Below are 16,256 nucleotides of genomic sequence, written 5' to 3' on the forward strand. Positions count from 1 at the left end.
ACCCAAATGTCCATCGACAGATGATTGGATTCGGAAGAGGTAGTATATATACACAATGGAATACTACTCAGCCACAAAAAAGAATGACATAATGCCATTTGCAGCAACATGGATGGAGCTAGAGAATCTCATACTGAGTGAAATGAGCCAGAAAGACAAAGACAAATACCATATGATATCACTTATAACTGGAATCTAATATCCAGCACAAATGAACATCTCCTTAGAAAAGAAAATCATGGACTTGGAGAAGAGACTTGTGGCTGCCTGATGGGAGGGGGAGGGAGTGGGAGGGATCGGGAGCTTGGGCTTATCAGACACAACTTAGAATAGATTTACAAGGAGATCCTGCTGAATAGCATTGAGAACTTTGTCTAGATACTCATGTTGCAACAGAAGAAAGGCTGGGAGAAAAATGTAATTGTAATGTATACATGTAAGGATAACCTGACCCCCTTGCTGTACAGTGGGAAGAAAAAAAAAAAGAAAATTCCAAAGTAAAAAAAAAAAAAGCATATAAAACACAATATACTCCCATACAAACACACACATGAGTAAATGTAAAAGTAATAAAGTCTGAATAAAGTGGGTAAAAAAAAAAAAAAAGAGAGAGACCCTCGTGTCGGCTGAGTCCTGTCCACACTGATGACCGCAATGAAGTATCTGAGCAGGTGGTGCAGGCAGAGGGCAAGGTGGCCCCTGCTCTGCTGGGCACTGGCACCCCCGCAGGACCACCTAAGTGAGACGTGGAGCAGGATGTCTCCTTTAGACTGTGTGACAACCAGAGCCCGTCTTCCTCCGTTAGGCTGCTTTTGCCACGGATGGTGTCATTCGATCATCTTGCATCAGAACGGGGCGGGGGGTTCTCATTCATTCGTCTGTTTCCTGTTCATCTCCAAACTTTCAGGTTCTTCCTGCCAGCTGCCCCAGCATCCCCACAATCACCATCAGACCTAACTTACCTGATGCTGGTTTTGCACCAGCCCTGGGGCTATGAAAACTACCTGCTTTGAGCTTTATTCTGTGATGTCGTCCCACTGCTTAAATCCATCAGTGCTGGCCTGGCCTTCTCGCCTAGACACGGACCCATCCAGATGTCACGTCAGCATGAGGCCCCTCGCTCCCACCCCCCAGCACTGTCTCCTGTGTTTGGGGGACGTGAGGAAGTCCTTTTCCTCCCAGGCTCTTTCTCAAGTTTTTCTTGTTCCTGTAAAGCCCACCCAGCACGCAGCCTGGCTGAAGTCTACCTCCCGAGGCTCCTCGCCTGCCTCTGCTGGGCTCCCTTTCCCTGCACTCGCCCTTTCACGCTGTCACCTGGTCCACGTGCTTCCTTGTTGATGGCGTTTCTACACAGGGCTTCCTGGTGTTGCTTCGTGAGGCCGGGTTTTCCCACCGTGGGTGCCCCAGGAGTCGAGTGCTGCGTCCCAGGAGGCAAGGGACCAGAGTGGAGGCTGTGGCGGGTGGGGAGGCACCGGTCAGGCTCCCTCGTGTCCTCACAGAGCTGAATGTGCAGGGCCTCGTGTCCAGTCGTTCGGAAGGGAAACAGATCCAGGGCCCATAAGTACCCTGACCATGGGCAGCAGCGGAGATGAGGTGAGGCTGCTGAGGCCTCCAGGTGGTGGCGTCCTTCCTCCCTTCATAAAGATGCCCATGTGGTCCAGGCACAACCTGATCCAACGACTTAGCTGTCGCACGTGACCTAGAGAGGAACAAAATCTTCCGTGTCCTCAAAAAGGAGGAGTTCCTGTGTGTGTGTGTGTGTGTGTGTGTGTGTGTGTGTGTGTATAAAATTTGTTTCTGAAATTTTCAAAATAATGAAAATATGTTGGTTTATTATGTTTTAAATTTATAAAATACTCATCTTCAGAGAAATGTAGAGCATTTTATGTTTCTTATTTATATTTCTAGTATTTCAGGAGTTCTCTGGTGCCCTAGCAGTTAAAGATCTGGCACTGTCACTGCTGTGGCCCAAGGTCCATCTCTGGCCCAGGAACTTCCTCATGCTGTAGGCATGGCGGAAAAAATGCAAAATAATAATAATAATAATAATAGGAGTTCCCATCGTGGCGCAGTGGAAACGAATCCGACTAGGAACCATGGGGTTGCGGATTCAATCCCTGGCCTCCTTGCTCAGTGGGTTAAGGATCCAGCGTTGCCAGGAGCTGTGGTGTAGGTCGCAGATGCGGCTCGGATCTGGTGTTACCTTGGCTGCAGCTGTGGTGTAGGCTGGTGGCTACAGCTCCGATTAGACCCCTGGCCTGGGACCCTCCGCCGTATGCCTCAAGTAGTGCCCTAAAAAGCAAAAAAAATTAAAAAATAAAACTTGTAAATTTAAATAACGATAATATAGGAAGGACTTTATTTCCAGTATTTCTGAATTATCTTGATTGTTTCCATTATGGGACTTGGTAGTTATGAAATAGTAATTTATTTTATGTTGTTTATGTTAATTTATTTTATGTTGTTTATGTTTCCAGGTACAGATTTATGAATTAGAGGAACATAAGATTGAAACATGGAGGGGTAAGCACTATTGGGTATTAAAAATCGTTTAACATCAGGAAAAAACATTCTACTTGCATGTGAAGTGTGTGTTGTCTCAGTCGGGAACACGGTCTGTGGGCTGAGGCTGGGATACAGATGAGGAAGTAGCGGGTCCCAGAGCCGCTCTGCCCCTCCCCACCCCCAGGGGCGCCACCATTCGCTACTAAGTATCACCTCCCAAAGACTTGCCTTAGTATCAGAAATACAGCGGAAGGAATGCCTGAAATTAATGAAAACCAGGATCTATGCCTATTTAAACTGAATCATTATTGCTTTACAAGGTATGGGGACACACAGAACAAGTGAACCTTAAAGTATATGGTTTGGATTAAATCACACGAAAATTACTTCAAGATTGCTTCCTTTTTTTTGCAACAGTGAAATTCACCCTTTATAATCACAATACCCTTTTCTGAGACGGAGCCCTTTTTTTTTTTTTTTTGGTCTTTTTGTCATTTTAGGGCTGCACTCGTGACATATGGCAGTTCCCAGGCTAGGGGTCTAATTGGAGCTGTAGCCGTCGGCCTATGCCAGAGTCATAGCAACTCATAGATCCGAGCCAACTCTACAACCTACACCACAGCTCACGGCAATGCCAGATCCTTAAACCCCTGAGCAAGGCCAGGAATCAAACCCGCAACCTCATGGTTCCTAGTTGGATTCGTTTCCGCTGTGCCATGACGGGAACTCCTGGAGCCATTTCTCAAACTGCAGTCTCAGAATTGTGAAATTGTTCTGTTTGATGAGACCCATCCTGCTGGGTGGGTGGGGAAGAGGGCAGAGGACCTCCGTCAGGAGCAATGTCCGTGACAGGACTTGGGATGGGGATGATTGAGGAGGGAGCTTTGGAGGGTTTTCAGGGAGAAGCCTGGATAGAAATGGAAGGACCAACTGAAAGAAATTCTTTAATTTAAAACTGAAATTTAGCTTTGAACACCCCATTATCTGCTTAGTACAATAAGCAGCCTTTGTGACTGGCAGCAAAATCTGAACATCCAGTCTAATTCTCTAAATTCTTTTAATCCCATGTGATTTAGAAGTTTCATCCAGGAGTTCCCTGGTAGCCTAACAGTTAAGGATCCAGTGTTGTAACTGCCCTGGCACGGGTTTGATCCCCAGCCCAAGAACTTCCACATGCTGCTGGCATGGCCAAAACATAATAGTTTCATTGAGTGATGTATTTGACTTACGGTACCTTTATCAAGACAAAGCAAAGTCACATGGGATCCACATCTCAGCGCTGCCTATTCTGTAGTGAATATATACTTTCCCACCAAGACAGATACTCCTTAATAAATTCTGCTGTATAAGTGATGTTAGATCAAGGGCTAGGTGTATTTACATTTTGATATTACTTGGTATTTGGTAGTAACAGTAATGTCAAGAGTTTCTGGAATGCCTTCTGTATAGAAGCCTCAGTAAAACAAATCACAGTTTATTTTTTACAAAGATAATTGCTGCCTACTAGAAAGATTGCCGGGTGCAAGAGATTGAGCTTTGGTGTGGTAAAATAAAACTTGATGACATTTAGAGAACAAAGTTTGTTATAACTCTTTGAACTGATCAAAATTAGTTTTAAAGGATTTCATAAATGCATCCTTTCTTGAGGGTGATAGTGACTTGGTAGCATTCTGGTGACCTCTGCTGGTATTGCTCTTTTATCAGATTTCTTGACTTTTCCAGTTTTTACCACATCTCTTGTGATACTGTTTTCAAATTCTTTTCTACAAAGGCAACATCCTGAAAACAGTTGGGAAGTTGTTTAGAATAGCCATTACTATAATTAACACAATAGTTCTCAATTAATTTGATTTGGGTTTTTAATCCAAGTATTGCCTGTAAATTGAAGGGTATTTGTACAATTACAAATAGCCAATACGTTACTAATTGCATATTTTCTTTCTGTAAATACAGAGCTTTATTTACAAGAAACATTTAAGCCTTTAGTGAATATATCTCCAGATGCAAGGTAAACTTGTAAAGTTTTTCTCCTTTGAAAACATTCATTTGTTACCATGGTTTTGTTTTTTTTGTTTTTTGTTTTGTTTTTTTCCAATCTAGAGACCAGCCGCCTTCACTGCAAATATTAAATTCAGTGAACTTAGAGACAGTAGAAATCACAGCCATTGCTGATCCAAAGGGGTGATAACAGACTAGGAAGGTGGTCATACTAAGCAGTTTTAAAATCCAGGATCACTTGCAGCAGAAACCATTTAGGGAGCTTCTTAAACTGCAGATTCCTACGCTCTGCTCCCAACCTATTAAATCAGTCTCTGGAGGCGCTTCGTGCCCAGGAATGTGCATTAAAACAACTCCCCCGAGGGGTTCTGACTTGCCCTGACGTTGCAAAATCCGTCTCGTGAGGCCTTGGTCCAGGTGGGCAGAGCAGTGGGCTGCCTTTTGGTAGGGGGTCTGCTGGCCCATGTATTCTGACGGCACGGATACGTTTCCACATGTGTATGAGAGCATTCTTAAAGCTCTAGTGCACTCGTGAGAAAAAGCAGAACATTGATTTTTATCGTGTTCTTTCCAAGTCCTAAAAAACAGCCACATCGGCACACAGTCATCACAGGAGAGGCCAGGGCAGCCAGAGTGGACTGGCCCAGGGAGGAGGCAGTGCAGAGGCCCCGCCACAGCGCCCCCTGTTGTCAGGGTCACCGCTAGCTCTCCTGGGGGTGCGCTTCTGTCATTCCTCAGTAAAGGCATTAAACCTGCTCCTAAAACACTGCTTTCCCAGAGGTTTGTCGCTCACACCTGTATTTAAGGTTTTATATTAACACAGATTGTGGAAAATCAAAAATTTTGCTGAGATCTCCAGTTTAAAATTTTTCCAGAACAGTTTTAGGTCAGTCAGCCTTTTATGATTGTAATTTAAAGAAACTGAAAATACGTTTTAAAGCAGGGGTGGTCCGAAGTTTCCTACTTCTTCTTTAAAGCCTCCTAACAACTTTAATGGCTTTTCCCGCAGCCTCTTCGATGCTGTGCACTCGTTGATCAAAAATAAAATCCACAGATTGCCAGTTATTGACCCCGTCAGTGGGAATGCCCTTTATATACTTACCCACAAAAGAATCCTCAAGTTCCTCCAGCTTTTTGTAAGTAGTTTTGAGTGTTTCTAAAGACATAGTTGCATCTACTTTAACTAATTTACTCAAGTAAATTGGCTCCTGTTAGCCTCAAAGAAGAAGTTGTTAGTTTTGAGGTCTCCATTTCTGAAGTTCAGTTTCTCAGCTTACGACTGTTTGAATTACACATTCTCAAAGTTGATTCCAGTTAAAAAGCTGTCACCTTTCAGTACAAGTATCAAAATAATAAAAACACTTGGCATTCTCTATTAGAATTTTTATGACCTCAAATGAGGGAAATAAATCAGTTTTGCAAGTCAGCTTGATTAAAGTACTGCTGTGCAAGACAACTTGAGCCAAACTGCCTAATGATGCTTTATCGGTATCATGGTTTTGGAAACATTCAAAAAGTCCTGTCCCCAGGATCATCTTATTAACTACGGCAGTGATAGAAAAACCCAAAGCAAATAAAATTTTGACAAAAGAATACCATGTTGGTCCAAATTAGGGCTATGTTGTCTCTAGGTTTTCCCAACTGCGTTTGAAATGAGATGGCTTCGTAATTATCCTGAACTTAGAACCTCTTTGGTCAGCCATGTGAGAGAGGCCTGGAGAGACCAGAGTATTTGCAAGAGGGCTCCACTCTTTTCCCTTTAATTCCACGCACTGGATTTGACGGTATAAGCGATCAGTCAACTAGACCCAGTAGGAGGCCTCGTTCATGGTCCCGAGGAGCTCGTAGCAAGAGCTTTGTTTGTTTTTAAAGAATTTAGTAGACATTAAAATCTACACCAGCTTAGCTTTCCCATTTTTTCTGCACAGCTTCAAATAAGAAAATACAGTCAAGTTCTAGGAGCCCAGGGCCGCCTCCTGGGAGCTGCCTCACTCTTGCTGGACAGCAGTGCAAGTGTGTTCAGTGATGGGGAGAAACGCCTTGTCCGTCGAGCCAGTCCTGTACCTTAATAGTTACATAACTATTAAGTAAATGCTAAGAATGTAGGAAGGAGAAATGTATAAAAATCTCAAAGTTTGGTAAAGAGATACCTAGGGAGGAAGAATGAAGGACCCCTGTGTCACGCAGCGGCTCTTGTCTGCCGCAGGCTGTGGCTGCAGTGGCCTTGCAACTGCGCTTTAGCACGACCCAGGGTCTCTGCCCACGTACCCCTTAGAGTCCTCATTTCAAAACAACATTACTCATGAGAGCTGAAGGCTCCTAGGCAGTCGCCACAGTGTGTCAGGCCCTTCACGTGATGGACCTCGGTCCTCACCCCTCCCCTCCCAGGTAGGTACTTTTATTCGTCTGATTTGCAAGTGATGACACTCGGGAGGCGAGGTGACCGCCCGGGTCACTGCTGGTGGTGGAGCCTCTGACCCGGGGCAGCCCTCCCTCAGCAGCTCCGCCGGGGGAGTCGTGGGCCCCCTGCCCAGTGGCTCCGGCTCCAGCCCTTGCCGTGGCTGCGCGGCCCCGGGGGAGCCACGGCCCAAGACAGGCCTTCAGCGAGTCCTCTCTGGACGGAGAAGGGGAGGCGGCTGCCTCTGCCAGGACTGCCTGATATTTGGGCCAATATGGTAATGAGAATCATGCCGTTAGAACAGGCTGCTAGGGGTATTCAGGTGAAAATAATTTTAAATAAATTCCAGAACCTGATTTTTACTGAACCGAGATCATTTTCTGAGAAAAAGTGTGTTGCCTGTGGAGCCATGTGACGGTCAGCCTAAGTGTAGGGTAGGGAACAGGGGTGATCCTGCATCGAGATGGGCTAGGTGACCTAATAGGTCTTTCTTTTTTTTTTCTCTAAATTTCTAGGATTCTCATGATTTGAATATTGATGAACTCTTTGACTTGAACATTTTGTTTCTTCTAATTGTTCATCTTTTCCTGATAATTATAAGGTACACCAGGAGGATGGAATCAACTGTACCCTTTATAAAAGGTGGATTTTTGAAACCATAGACCTATTTTGTTTTAGTCAAACATGATCCTAGACTTTTCTCTTTTGACTTCTCCCTCCTCCTTTAAAGCAGCCCGTGAAAAGAAAAGTTATCTTTTAAATGTTCTTTTAGTTCTGTTCATTTGGCTTATTCTTGTTCCTGGTAGACAAAAATTGGAGTCCTCCGAAGGAGAATGCGGGATGTGGGGGGGATGGTGCGAGCACTAGCTTAGCAGCTCCAACAGCCACCATCAGACGGTGGGGGCTTGCAAAGGTGTGGGTTCTTAATAAATATTCCTGAACGATGACAGCCGGACCCTGAACTTAACGTGAACAACGCTGAAAGATTCTTGGTGGCTGATGGGTCTTAACTTCCAAATAGACCTGTTGCTCTCTTCCTCCCACGTTTCCCGTGGGTGAAGAGGGAAAAATGCCACAATGCTGGTAGCGCTTTGCAGTGTTTTACGAAGTGCTTAACTGTAAGCATAGACACATAAGCTGGTCTGAACAAAAGGCACAGTTCTTCCCTGTAACACTCTCACATTCAGGTGTCCGGGTAGGCTGTTAGAATAAACTTTAGTTTGCGGCACCTAGGTTTTCGTGTAAGTGTGGACGTGTGAGCCTGAAGCAGGTCAGCGTTGGCTCTAGAGCACTGTACTTCTCGCCCCGCCAGATGTCTGACATGCCAAAGCCTGCCTTCATGAAGCAGAACCTGGACGCGCTGGGCATCGGGACCTACGACAACATCGCCTTCATACACCCGGACACGCCCATCATCAGAGCCTTGAACGTCTTCGTGGAAAGGCGGGTGTCGGCCTTGCCCGTGGTGGACGAGTCAGGTCTGTGTGTGGGCCGCGCCTGCCTGACACAAACACCGTCTTCTCTCCTTCGGGTGAATCAGGAGGTGACCTGACCTGTCAGATGAGTGGGGAAAATGAAAACTTGGACCAGGAGCCCTCAGGAGACTAAGAATTTAAAACTGGTCCATTAAGATACAATTTCATGTCTACTTAAAAAGACAGGTTCTTTTTTTATTCAGCAGTACTTAATTTCCAGTAATTATCTAGTTAAGATTGATATTAAATGCTATTTTTTGTTTCTAAGACATTTTTCTAACATATGTTTTTATTTTCAGGAAAAGTTGTAGATATTTATTCCAAATTTGATGTAATTGTAAGTATTTTTAATTTTGTTAAACTTGTCATCTAGAATACATCCAAAACATACTCATTAGTCCGGTTTTTTCCCCTACTGCTTCCTAGCTTTTTGGAGGATGAATGCTTTGTCTGGACTCCCCACACTAGCTGCACTGTTAATATTCATTGGTTTAGCGGTGAATGGTGTATCAGTGGCGTCCACTGTTCTTGCCTTCTCAGTACGCGTCCCTTAGCCCTCACTGCGGCGGGTGTGTGTGTTCATGGGCCCGTTGCTCCGTGGGAGATGCGGGCTCATCCTGCCGGCAGGCATGTGCTTGGGACACCCGTGAATGTGGTCCCTGGTCACTCACATCCTGCTACTTGCTGATCAGAAATGACTGTTCTCGGGAGGACAGCAAACGTATTCAGTAGTTATGGGAAGTCCTGTTTTAATCCCCGGGTTACGTTTACTGCATTGACTTTGGTGCTTTTTCCCCATTCACTGAAACACATTTCCCTAGAGTCACACATTATTTCTAAGAAAGGAACTTTCATAGCCCCCAATGTACACGCGGTCTTTTGCCCTAATACTGACCCCAGCACTAAATGTCCTCTTGGGGCTGTCTCAGACCCTTTTGTTTCATCCTATTCTGTCTAACACAAGAGACACCAAAAAATAAGCTAACTGGAATTTGATCGGGTGAGACCCTGTAAGGGTAACAACCAGAACCTTGAGAGGCTGGTCCGAGTGGTGGGGCTTCCTGCATGGTTACTTGACCCTGAGCGGTCCCCCAGAGCCTCCCTGGCAAGCCCCCTGCTCTCCAGCCCTGCTGTGCCTCACCCTCCACACGTCAGTCTGCCTCGCAGAAGCTTGTCCACTCAGGGACCAGAACCCGACAGGGTAAGAGTGGGGGACTCTTCATAGGAGGCACCATCAGAATCGGCCACGGTTGCTGCAGAACTGAGGTATAACTAAGGAGCTTTAAATTATGAAGATGATGAGATAACGGTGCTTGATGGCATGGCAGGATGGCTGCTACAGTGGTAGTAAATTAGGATTTTTTTTTTAAATCAGGTCGCTTTGAACTTACTGATTTTGGTCGTGAATGAGGACTGAAGTGAAGGGCATAATTCACCGTTGCTTTATTACAGAACCTTGCTGCTGAGAAAACATACAACAACCTAGACATCACGGTGACCCAGGCCCTTCAGCACCGGTCGCAGTATTTCGAAGGCGTTGTCAAGTGCAGTAAGCTGGAGATCCTGGAGACCATCGTGGACAGGATAGTGAGGGCCGAGGTGAGGCGGCCGCAGCCGATGCCACAGGCGCCAAGCAGGAGTCGGTGCCCCAGGGATTCTAAACCACAGCAGTAGCCATGAGGCAGCAGTCAGGGCCAGGCGAATGGTGCAGTTCCCCTGCCCCAGAACCTGGCGTATTTCTTGGCACAGAGTAGGTCATCTGTGAATGATCACAGAATTAAATGCCTAAGTCTGGGAGTTCCCTCTGTGGCACAGGGGGGTCAGCAGCATCTCTGCAGTGCCAGGATGCAAGTTCAATTCCCAGCCCAGCAAAGCGGGTTAAAGGCTCTGGCATTGCCACAGCTGCAGCATAGTTCACAACTGCCCCTTGGATCTATCTGATCCCTGGCTTTGGAACTCCAGTGCCCTGGGGCGGCCAAAATAGGAAAGAAAAAAACATTTATTTGATATCATAGTTGAATCAAATAAACTGGTAAGATACTTTCATAGGGCTTTTTTATTGGCTTTTTTGCCTTTTTTAGGGCCGCACCCACAGCATATGGGGGTTCCCAGGCTAGGGGTCGAATCGGAGCCACGGCTGCCGGCCTACACCACAGGCACGGCAACGCTGGATCCTTAACCCACTGACCGAGGCCAGGGCTCAACCTCAAGTCCACATGGATACGAGTTGGGTTCGTCAACCGCTGAGCCACGACGGGAACTCCTATTTTCATAGTTTTAAAACATACTTAGGAAAAACAGAAGTCTCAAGAGCTTTAAGTTTCATTAGAGTGTTAATGAATTTAAAGCTAAACGTGTGTAACTGTATGGTTTTAACAAAGTAAGTCAATAAAATGGTTTTTTTTTTTTGTCTTTTTGCCATTTTTTGGGCTGCTCCAGCAGCAATATGGAGGTTCCCAGGCTATGGGTCTAATTGGAGCTGCAGCCGCCGGCCTATGCCAGAGCCACAGCAACGCGGGATCTAAGCCGTGTCTGCAACCTGCACCACAGCTCATGGCAACGCCGGATCCTCAACCCACTGAGCAAGGCCAGGCATCGAACCTGCAACCTCATGGTTCTTAGTCAGATTCGTTAACCACTGAGCCACGACGGGAACTCACGAATTCTTTTTTTAAATTGAAGTTGTCTCTCCTCCCACAATATCTCTCGCTCCTGATTTAGATAAATAGTAAGTGGTCTGGTTGTCTCCTTATACTTTCCTGCCTGTAGAACTGGAGCCTCCTTTGCACAACGCTCTAAGCAAGTGACGAGCAGGATCATTTTATGGGGCACCTAATTCAGTAAACCCATTCCCACAATAATGTCTTTCCTGTTAAGGACAGGAATACTATTCTCCTTATCACTCTTTAGGACTGAAGGATGTTCCTTCTGGAAGGACCCATAATTAGGTAATACCAATTCTCTTTTTTGGCTACCCTGAGGCATATGGAGTTCCTGGGCCAGGAATTGAATCCTAGCCAGAGTTGCAGCCTATGCCGCAGCTGCAGCAACGCCAGATCCTTGATCCACTGCACCTGGCCAGCGATCGAACCTGCATCCCTGCTGCTGCAGAGATGCCGTCAATCCCGTTGCACCCCAGTGGGAGCTCCTATACAAAGTCTGATTTGATGCTTTTATTAGAAAGGCAAGAATACAGTCCAAGAAGGATTATTTTTTGGCTGATTACAGGCAACCTTAGCTGTGTGGAAGCCCAGCAGCCCTGCTCGGACCGAGCATTGCAGAGTTCCATCCTGCTCCATCCTTGTCGGAGCTGACCCCCTGGCTTTTAACCTATTTCACTAGAATCTCTTTCCACGTGAATTTAATATGCATCCCTAGTTTTCCAAAGGATTTTTTTTTTTTTTAATGGCTGCACCCTCAGCATATCAAAGTTCCTGGGCTAAGGACTGAATCCAACAGATCCTTTAACCCACTGCACTGGGCCAGGGATCAAGCCCACACTTTCGCAGCAACCCAAGCTGCTGCAGTCAGGTTCTTAACCCACAGCACCACAACGGGAACTCCTCCAAAGGGAGGAATACATCTAAGCTTTTTATTGTTCTTAGAATCATGTGCCGTTTGAAGATCAGAAACAGAAATGAGGAGTTCTCATCGTGGCGCAGTGGTTAACAAATCCGACTAGGAACCATGAGGTTGAAGGTTCGATCCCTGGTCTTGTCAGTGGGTTAAGGATCTGGTGTTGCCGTGAGCTGTGGTGTGGGTTGCAGACTCGGCTCGGATTCCATGTTGCTGTGGCTCTGGCGTAGGCCGGCGGGAACAGCTCCAATTGGACCCCTAGCCTGGGAACCTCCATATGCCGCGGGAGCAGCCCCAGAAAAAGCAAAAAAAAAAAAAAAAGAAACAGAAATGAGACACCCCTCCCTAATACAAGGACAGTGGACAGTCGTCTGATGGAATCCTTTATAACAACTGAAAATCATGCTCAGGAAGAATACTGTTGAGTTCCCATCATGGCTCAGCAGAAACTAATCTGACTAGCATCCATGAGGATGCAGGTTCAATCCCTGGCCTTGCTCAGTGGGTTAAGGGTCCGGTGTTGCCATGAGCTGTGGTGTAGCTCGAAGATGCGGCTCGGATCCCACATTGCTGTGGCGTAGGCCAGCAGCTGTAGCTCTGATTCAACCCCTAGCCTGGGAACCTCCCTCCAATATGCCACAGGTGCAGCCCTGAGAAGACAAAGAAATAAGAATACTGTTGATGTGGAAAAAGAATACATTGCTAAGAAAAAAGGGCAATTACTATATAAAGCACCACTCTGTGTGTTACCACCCTTGCGCACGCACAGAAGCGGGGCTGTGGAGACTCGAAGCACAGCTTTTAGGACACTGTCTGGTGGCTCGGGAGTGTGGACAGGGTCAGCACCCACCCGCTGTGTTCCCAAGCCCCCCGCTGCAGCCTAGGTACCGTCAGGTAAAAAGAGAAAGTGACGGCTTGTCCTGGAAGTTCACGTGGTGAGCGGCACACATTTCACTGTAATATGAAATAGGTCACTGAGGAAAATAAACATGTAATTAAAGTTTTCTCAAATTATCCATCTTGACTTTTTTCCTCATTAAAATAATTTATTTCACCAGAGGACTCTCTGAGGCAGGACAAAGACCATTTTTTACCTTCAACATATTGTGTGAGAAGGAGATAAGTATCAGCAATGATTTGCTTTAGTTTAGTTTTGGTTTTTTTTTTGTTTGTCTTTTTGCTATTTCTTGGGCCTCTCCCGCGGCATATGGAGGTTCCCAGGCTAGGGGTCGAATCGGAGCTGTAGCCGCCGGCCTCCGCCAGAGCCATAGCAACACAGGATCCGAGCCGCATCTGCAACCTACACCACAGCTCACGGCAACGCCAGATCCTCAAGCCGCTGAGCAAGGGCAGGGACCGAACCCGCACCCTCATGGTTCCTAGTCGGATTCGTTAACCACTGCGCCACGACGGGAACTCCTGCTTTAGTTTATATGACAGATATCACACTGGCTTTTAGACAAGTAACGTTTCTAAGTTTATGTTTTGTTTTTTGTCTTTTTGCCTTTTCTAGAGCCGCTCCCACGGCATATGGAGGTTCCCAGGCTAGGGGTCGGATCAGAGCTGCAGCTGCCAGCCTATGCCACAGCCACAGCCACAGCCACGCCAGATCCGAGCTGTGTCTGCGACCTACACCACAGCTCACGGCAACGCCAGATCCTTAACCCACTGAGCAAGGCCAGGGATAGAACCCGCAACCTCATGGTTCCTAGTCGGATTCAATAACCACTGCGCCAGGACGGGAACTCCCCACATTTCTCAGTTTAAAGCCAGCCACAGATGACAAGAAAATATTTCTATCTGGTAGAACTAATTCTAAGTGAAATGGTTTCCCCTTGACCTTTATTGGTAGTTCAAAAGATAGCTATTTATGATTACTGAATTTTAGCAACAAAACGTGTCTAGTATGGAATGTAAAACATTTTCTGGCCCTAGATGTAAATCATCAGTTTATAATTAATAGTTGTGTTACAGCACAGGGTTATTAAAGAAGTGAATTTTTCTGGAGAAGCTTTTATTTCCCCCCCTTTCTACACCTGTACCTGCACCATATGGAGATTCTTGGGCTGAGGTAGAATCAGGACTACAGCTGCCAGGCTACACCACCGCCGCAGCAACACTGGATCCAAGCCGCATCTGCGACCTACACCACAATTTGCAGCAACACAGCATCCCTAACCCATTGATCGAGGCCAAGGATCGAACCCACATCCTTGTTCCTAACCTGCAAAGCCACAACAGGCACTCCTTAGAGAAGCTTTGAAAATAAATTTATGTTGACTGGCATGAGAAAGATGAAGTGATTTTTAACCTAAAAGCAAGCTATGATGTCAAAAGCATCACCAACACAGTATCATTAGAGACAAAATATAAGAACGAGTTCCTCCTCCCCCACCTCCTCCTTCTGCCCCCCATTCTGTACCAGTGGGGGGCTTAACTCCCGTGTGGAGAAGAAGCTCTCCAAGGTAACCAACTAGCATGTGGCTGCCTTAGGCCTAAATGCTAAAGCTTTTAAATCAGAAGTCTGATACTTTCTCCCTCTTCCTGGGTTGGGTTTGGTTTTGTTTCCTTTTCCGGCCAGCCCACAGCACATGGTGTTCCCGAGCCAACGATCAGATCCAAGCCACAGCTGTGACCTGTGCCGCAGCTGCAGCAGTGCGGGATCCTTTACCCCACTCTGCCAGGATGGGGATCAAATCAGCATCCTTGGCGCTGCAAAGACACCGCCACACAGGGGCGCTGCACCGCAGGGGCCCTCCACTCCTTTCCTGTTTTAAGGATGCTCTGTTACAGTAATACCTCAGAACATTATCCATTCTTTCATATAAAAGATTTTCAAGCAGAAAACAAGACATAATTTATTTCACTATTTGATTATCTTCTGTATTACTCTTTTTTTTTGTCTTTCTTTTGCCATTTCTTGGGCCGCTCTTGCGGCATATGGGAGGTTCCCAGGCTACGGGTCTAATTGGAGCTGTAGCTGCCAGCCTACGCCACAGCCACAGCAACGCGGGATCCGAGCCGCGTCTGCGACCTACACCACAGCTCACGGCAACGCCGGATCCTTAACCCGCTGAGCAAGGCCAGGGACCAAACCCGCAACCTCATGGTTCCTAGTCGAATTCGTTAACCACTGCGCCACGACGGGAACTCCCCTGTATTACTCTTAATATATGAACTTCATAGAGAAAAGGTTAAAAATAAAAAGAGGAGTTCCCGCCGTGGCGCAGTGGTTAACGAATCCGACTAGGAACCATGAGGTTGCGGGTTCGGTCCCTGGCCTTGCTCAGTGGGTTAACGATCCAGCGTTGCTGTGAGCTGTGGTGTAGGTTGCAGACGCGGCTCGGATCCCGTGTTGCTGTGGCTCTGGCGGAGGCCGGTGGCTACAGCTCCGATTCAACCCCTAGCCTGGGAACCTCCATATGCCTCGGGAGCGGCCCAAGAAATAGCAACAACAATAACAACAACAACAAAAGACAAAAAAATAAAAAGAGCAGGAGTTCCCGTTGTGGCGCAGTGGTTAACAAATCCAACTAGGAACCATGAGGTTGCAGGTTTGATCCCTGGCCTTGCTCAGCGGGTTGAGGATCCGGCGTTGCCATGAGCTGTGGTGTAGGTCGCAGACGCGGCTTGGATCCCGCGTTGCTGTGGCTGTGGCGTAGGCCGGCGGCTACAGCTCCGATTCGACCCCTAGCCTGGGAACCTCCATATGCCATGGGTGCAGCCCTCAAAAGACAAAACTAAGTAAATTAATTAAAAATTAAAAACCCTTTGAGAGATTATAGCTGCATTGAAGTAGCTACTGTTATACTTCATGTTTTGAGTAGCATCTTTCATGTATTAATATTTTGAAATTTGAAAACTCAGCAGGACATAGCTGGCTAATTTTTCTTAGAAACAGTCAAATCAGCACTGCATGTTAACAGAACCAAGACCACTGCATGGTTCTCTGCAGTGTTACTTTCTCCCATGTGTGGGATCTCTTCATTGCACAGTACATGAAAAATTATTTTCTAAGGTCCATTTTAAAACTTTATCTCTGTGTTCACCTGTGGTCCCCTTTTCTCGTTGGCAGGTCCATCGGCTGGTGGTAGTAAATGAAGCAGATAGTATCGTGGGTATTATTTCCCTGTCGGACATTCTGCAAGCCCTGATCCTCACCCCCGCAGGTATAAACACCAGTGTCTGACCTCCACCCTGACTACACAGGGGGCTGGGGGGCAGGGGGGGGTGGGGGGTAGCAGGTGCAGCAAGCCCGCCCCCGCCCACCTGCCTGCCTCGGCTTTCTGTGCATCACCGTGTAA

General features: G+C 46.7%; 1 protein-coding gene across 7 annotated transcripts in view; it reads left to right on the forward strand.

Annotated features, from left to right (window-relative positions):
- Nucleotides 1–16,256, forward strand: part of PRKAG2 (protein kinase AMP-activated non-catalytic subunit gamma 2) — a 278,412-nt gene that overhangs the window by 257,582 nt on the left and 4,574 nt on the right. For all 7 annotated transcript variants that reach the window (XM_047763904.1, XM_047763902.1, XM_047763903.1 and 4 more), the window contains 7 exons: nt 2,478–2,523; nt 4,459–4,513; nt 5,513–5,639; nt 8,214–8,379; nt 8,676–8,713; nt 9,829–9,975; nt 16,028–16,121. In XM_047763904.1, coding sequence (XP_047619860.1) covers nt 2,478–2,523; nt 4,459–4,513; nt 5,513–5,639; nt 8,214–8,379; nt 8,676–8,713; nt 9,829–9,975; nt 16,028–16,121 — 673 coding nt within the window. The remainder of the gene's footprint in view (nt 1–2,477; nt 2,524–4,458; nt 4,514–5,512; nt 5,640–8,213; nt 8,380–8,675; nt 8,714–9,828; nt 9,976–16,027; nt 16,122–16,256) is intronic.

The sequence above is a fragment of the Phacochoerus africanus genome, chromosome 16 (assembly GCF_016906955.1).
Source record: "Phacochoerus africanus isolate WHEZ1 chromosome 16, ROS_Pafr_v1, whole genome shotgun sequence".
NCBI classification, from domain to species: Eukaryota; Metazoa; Chordata; class Mammalia; order Artiodactyla; family Suidae; genus Phacochoerus; species Phacochoerus africanus.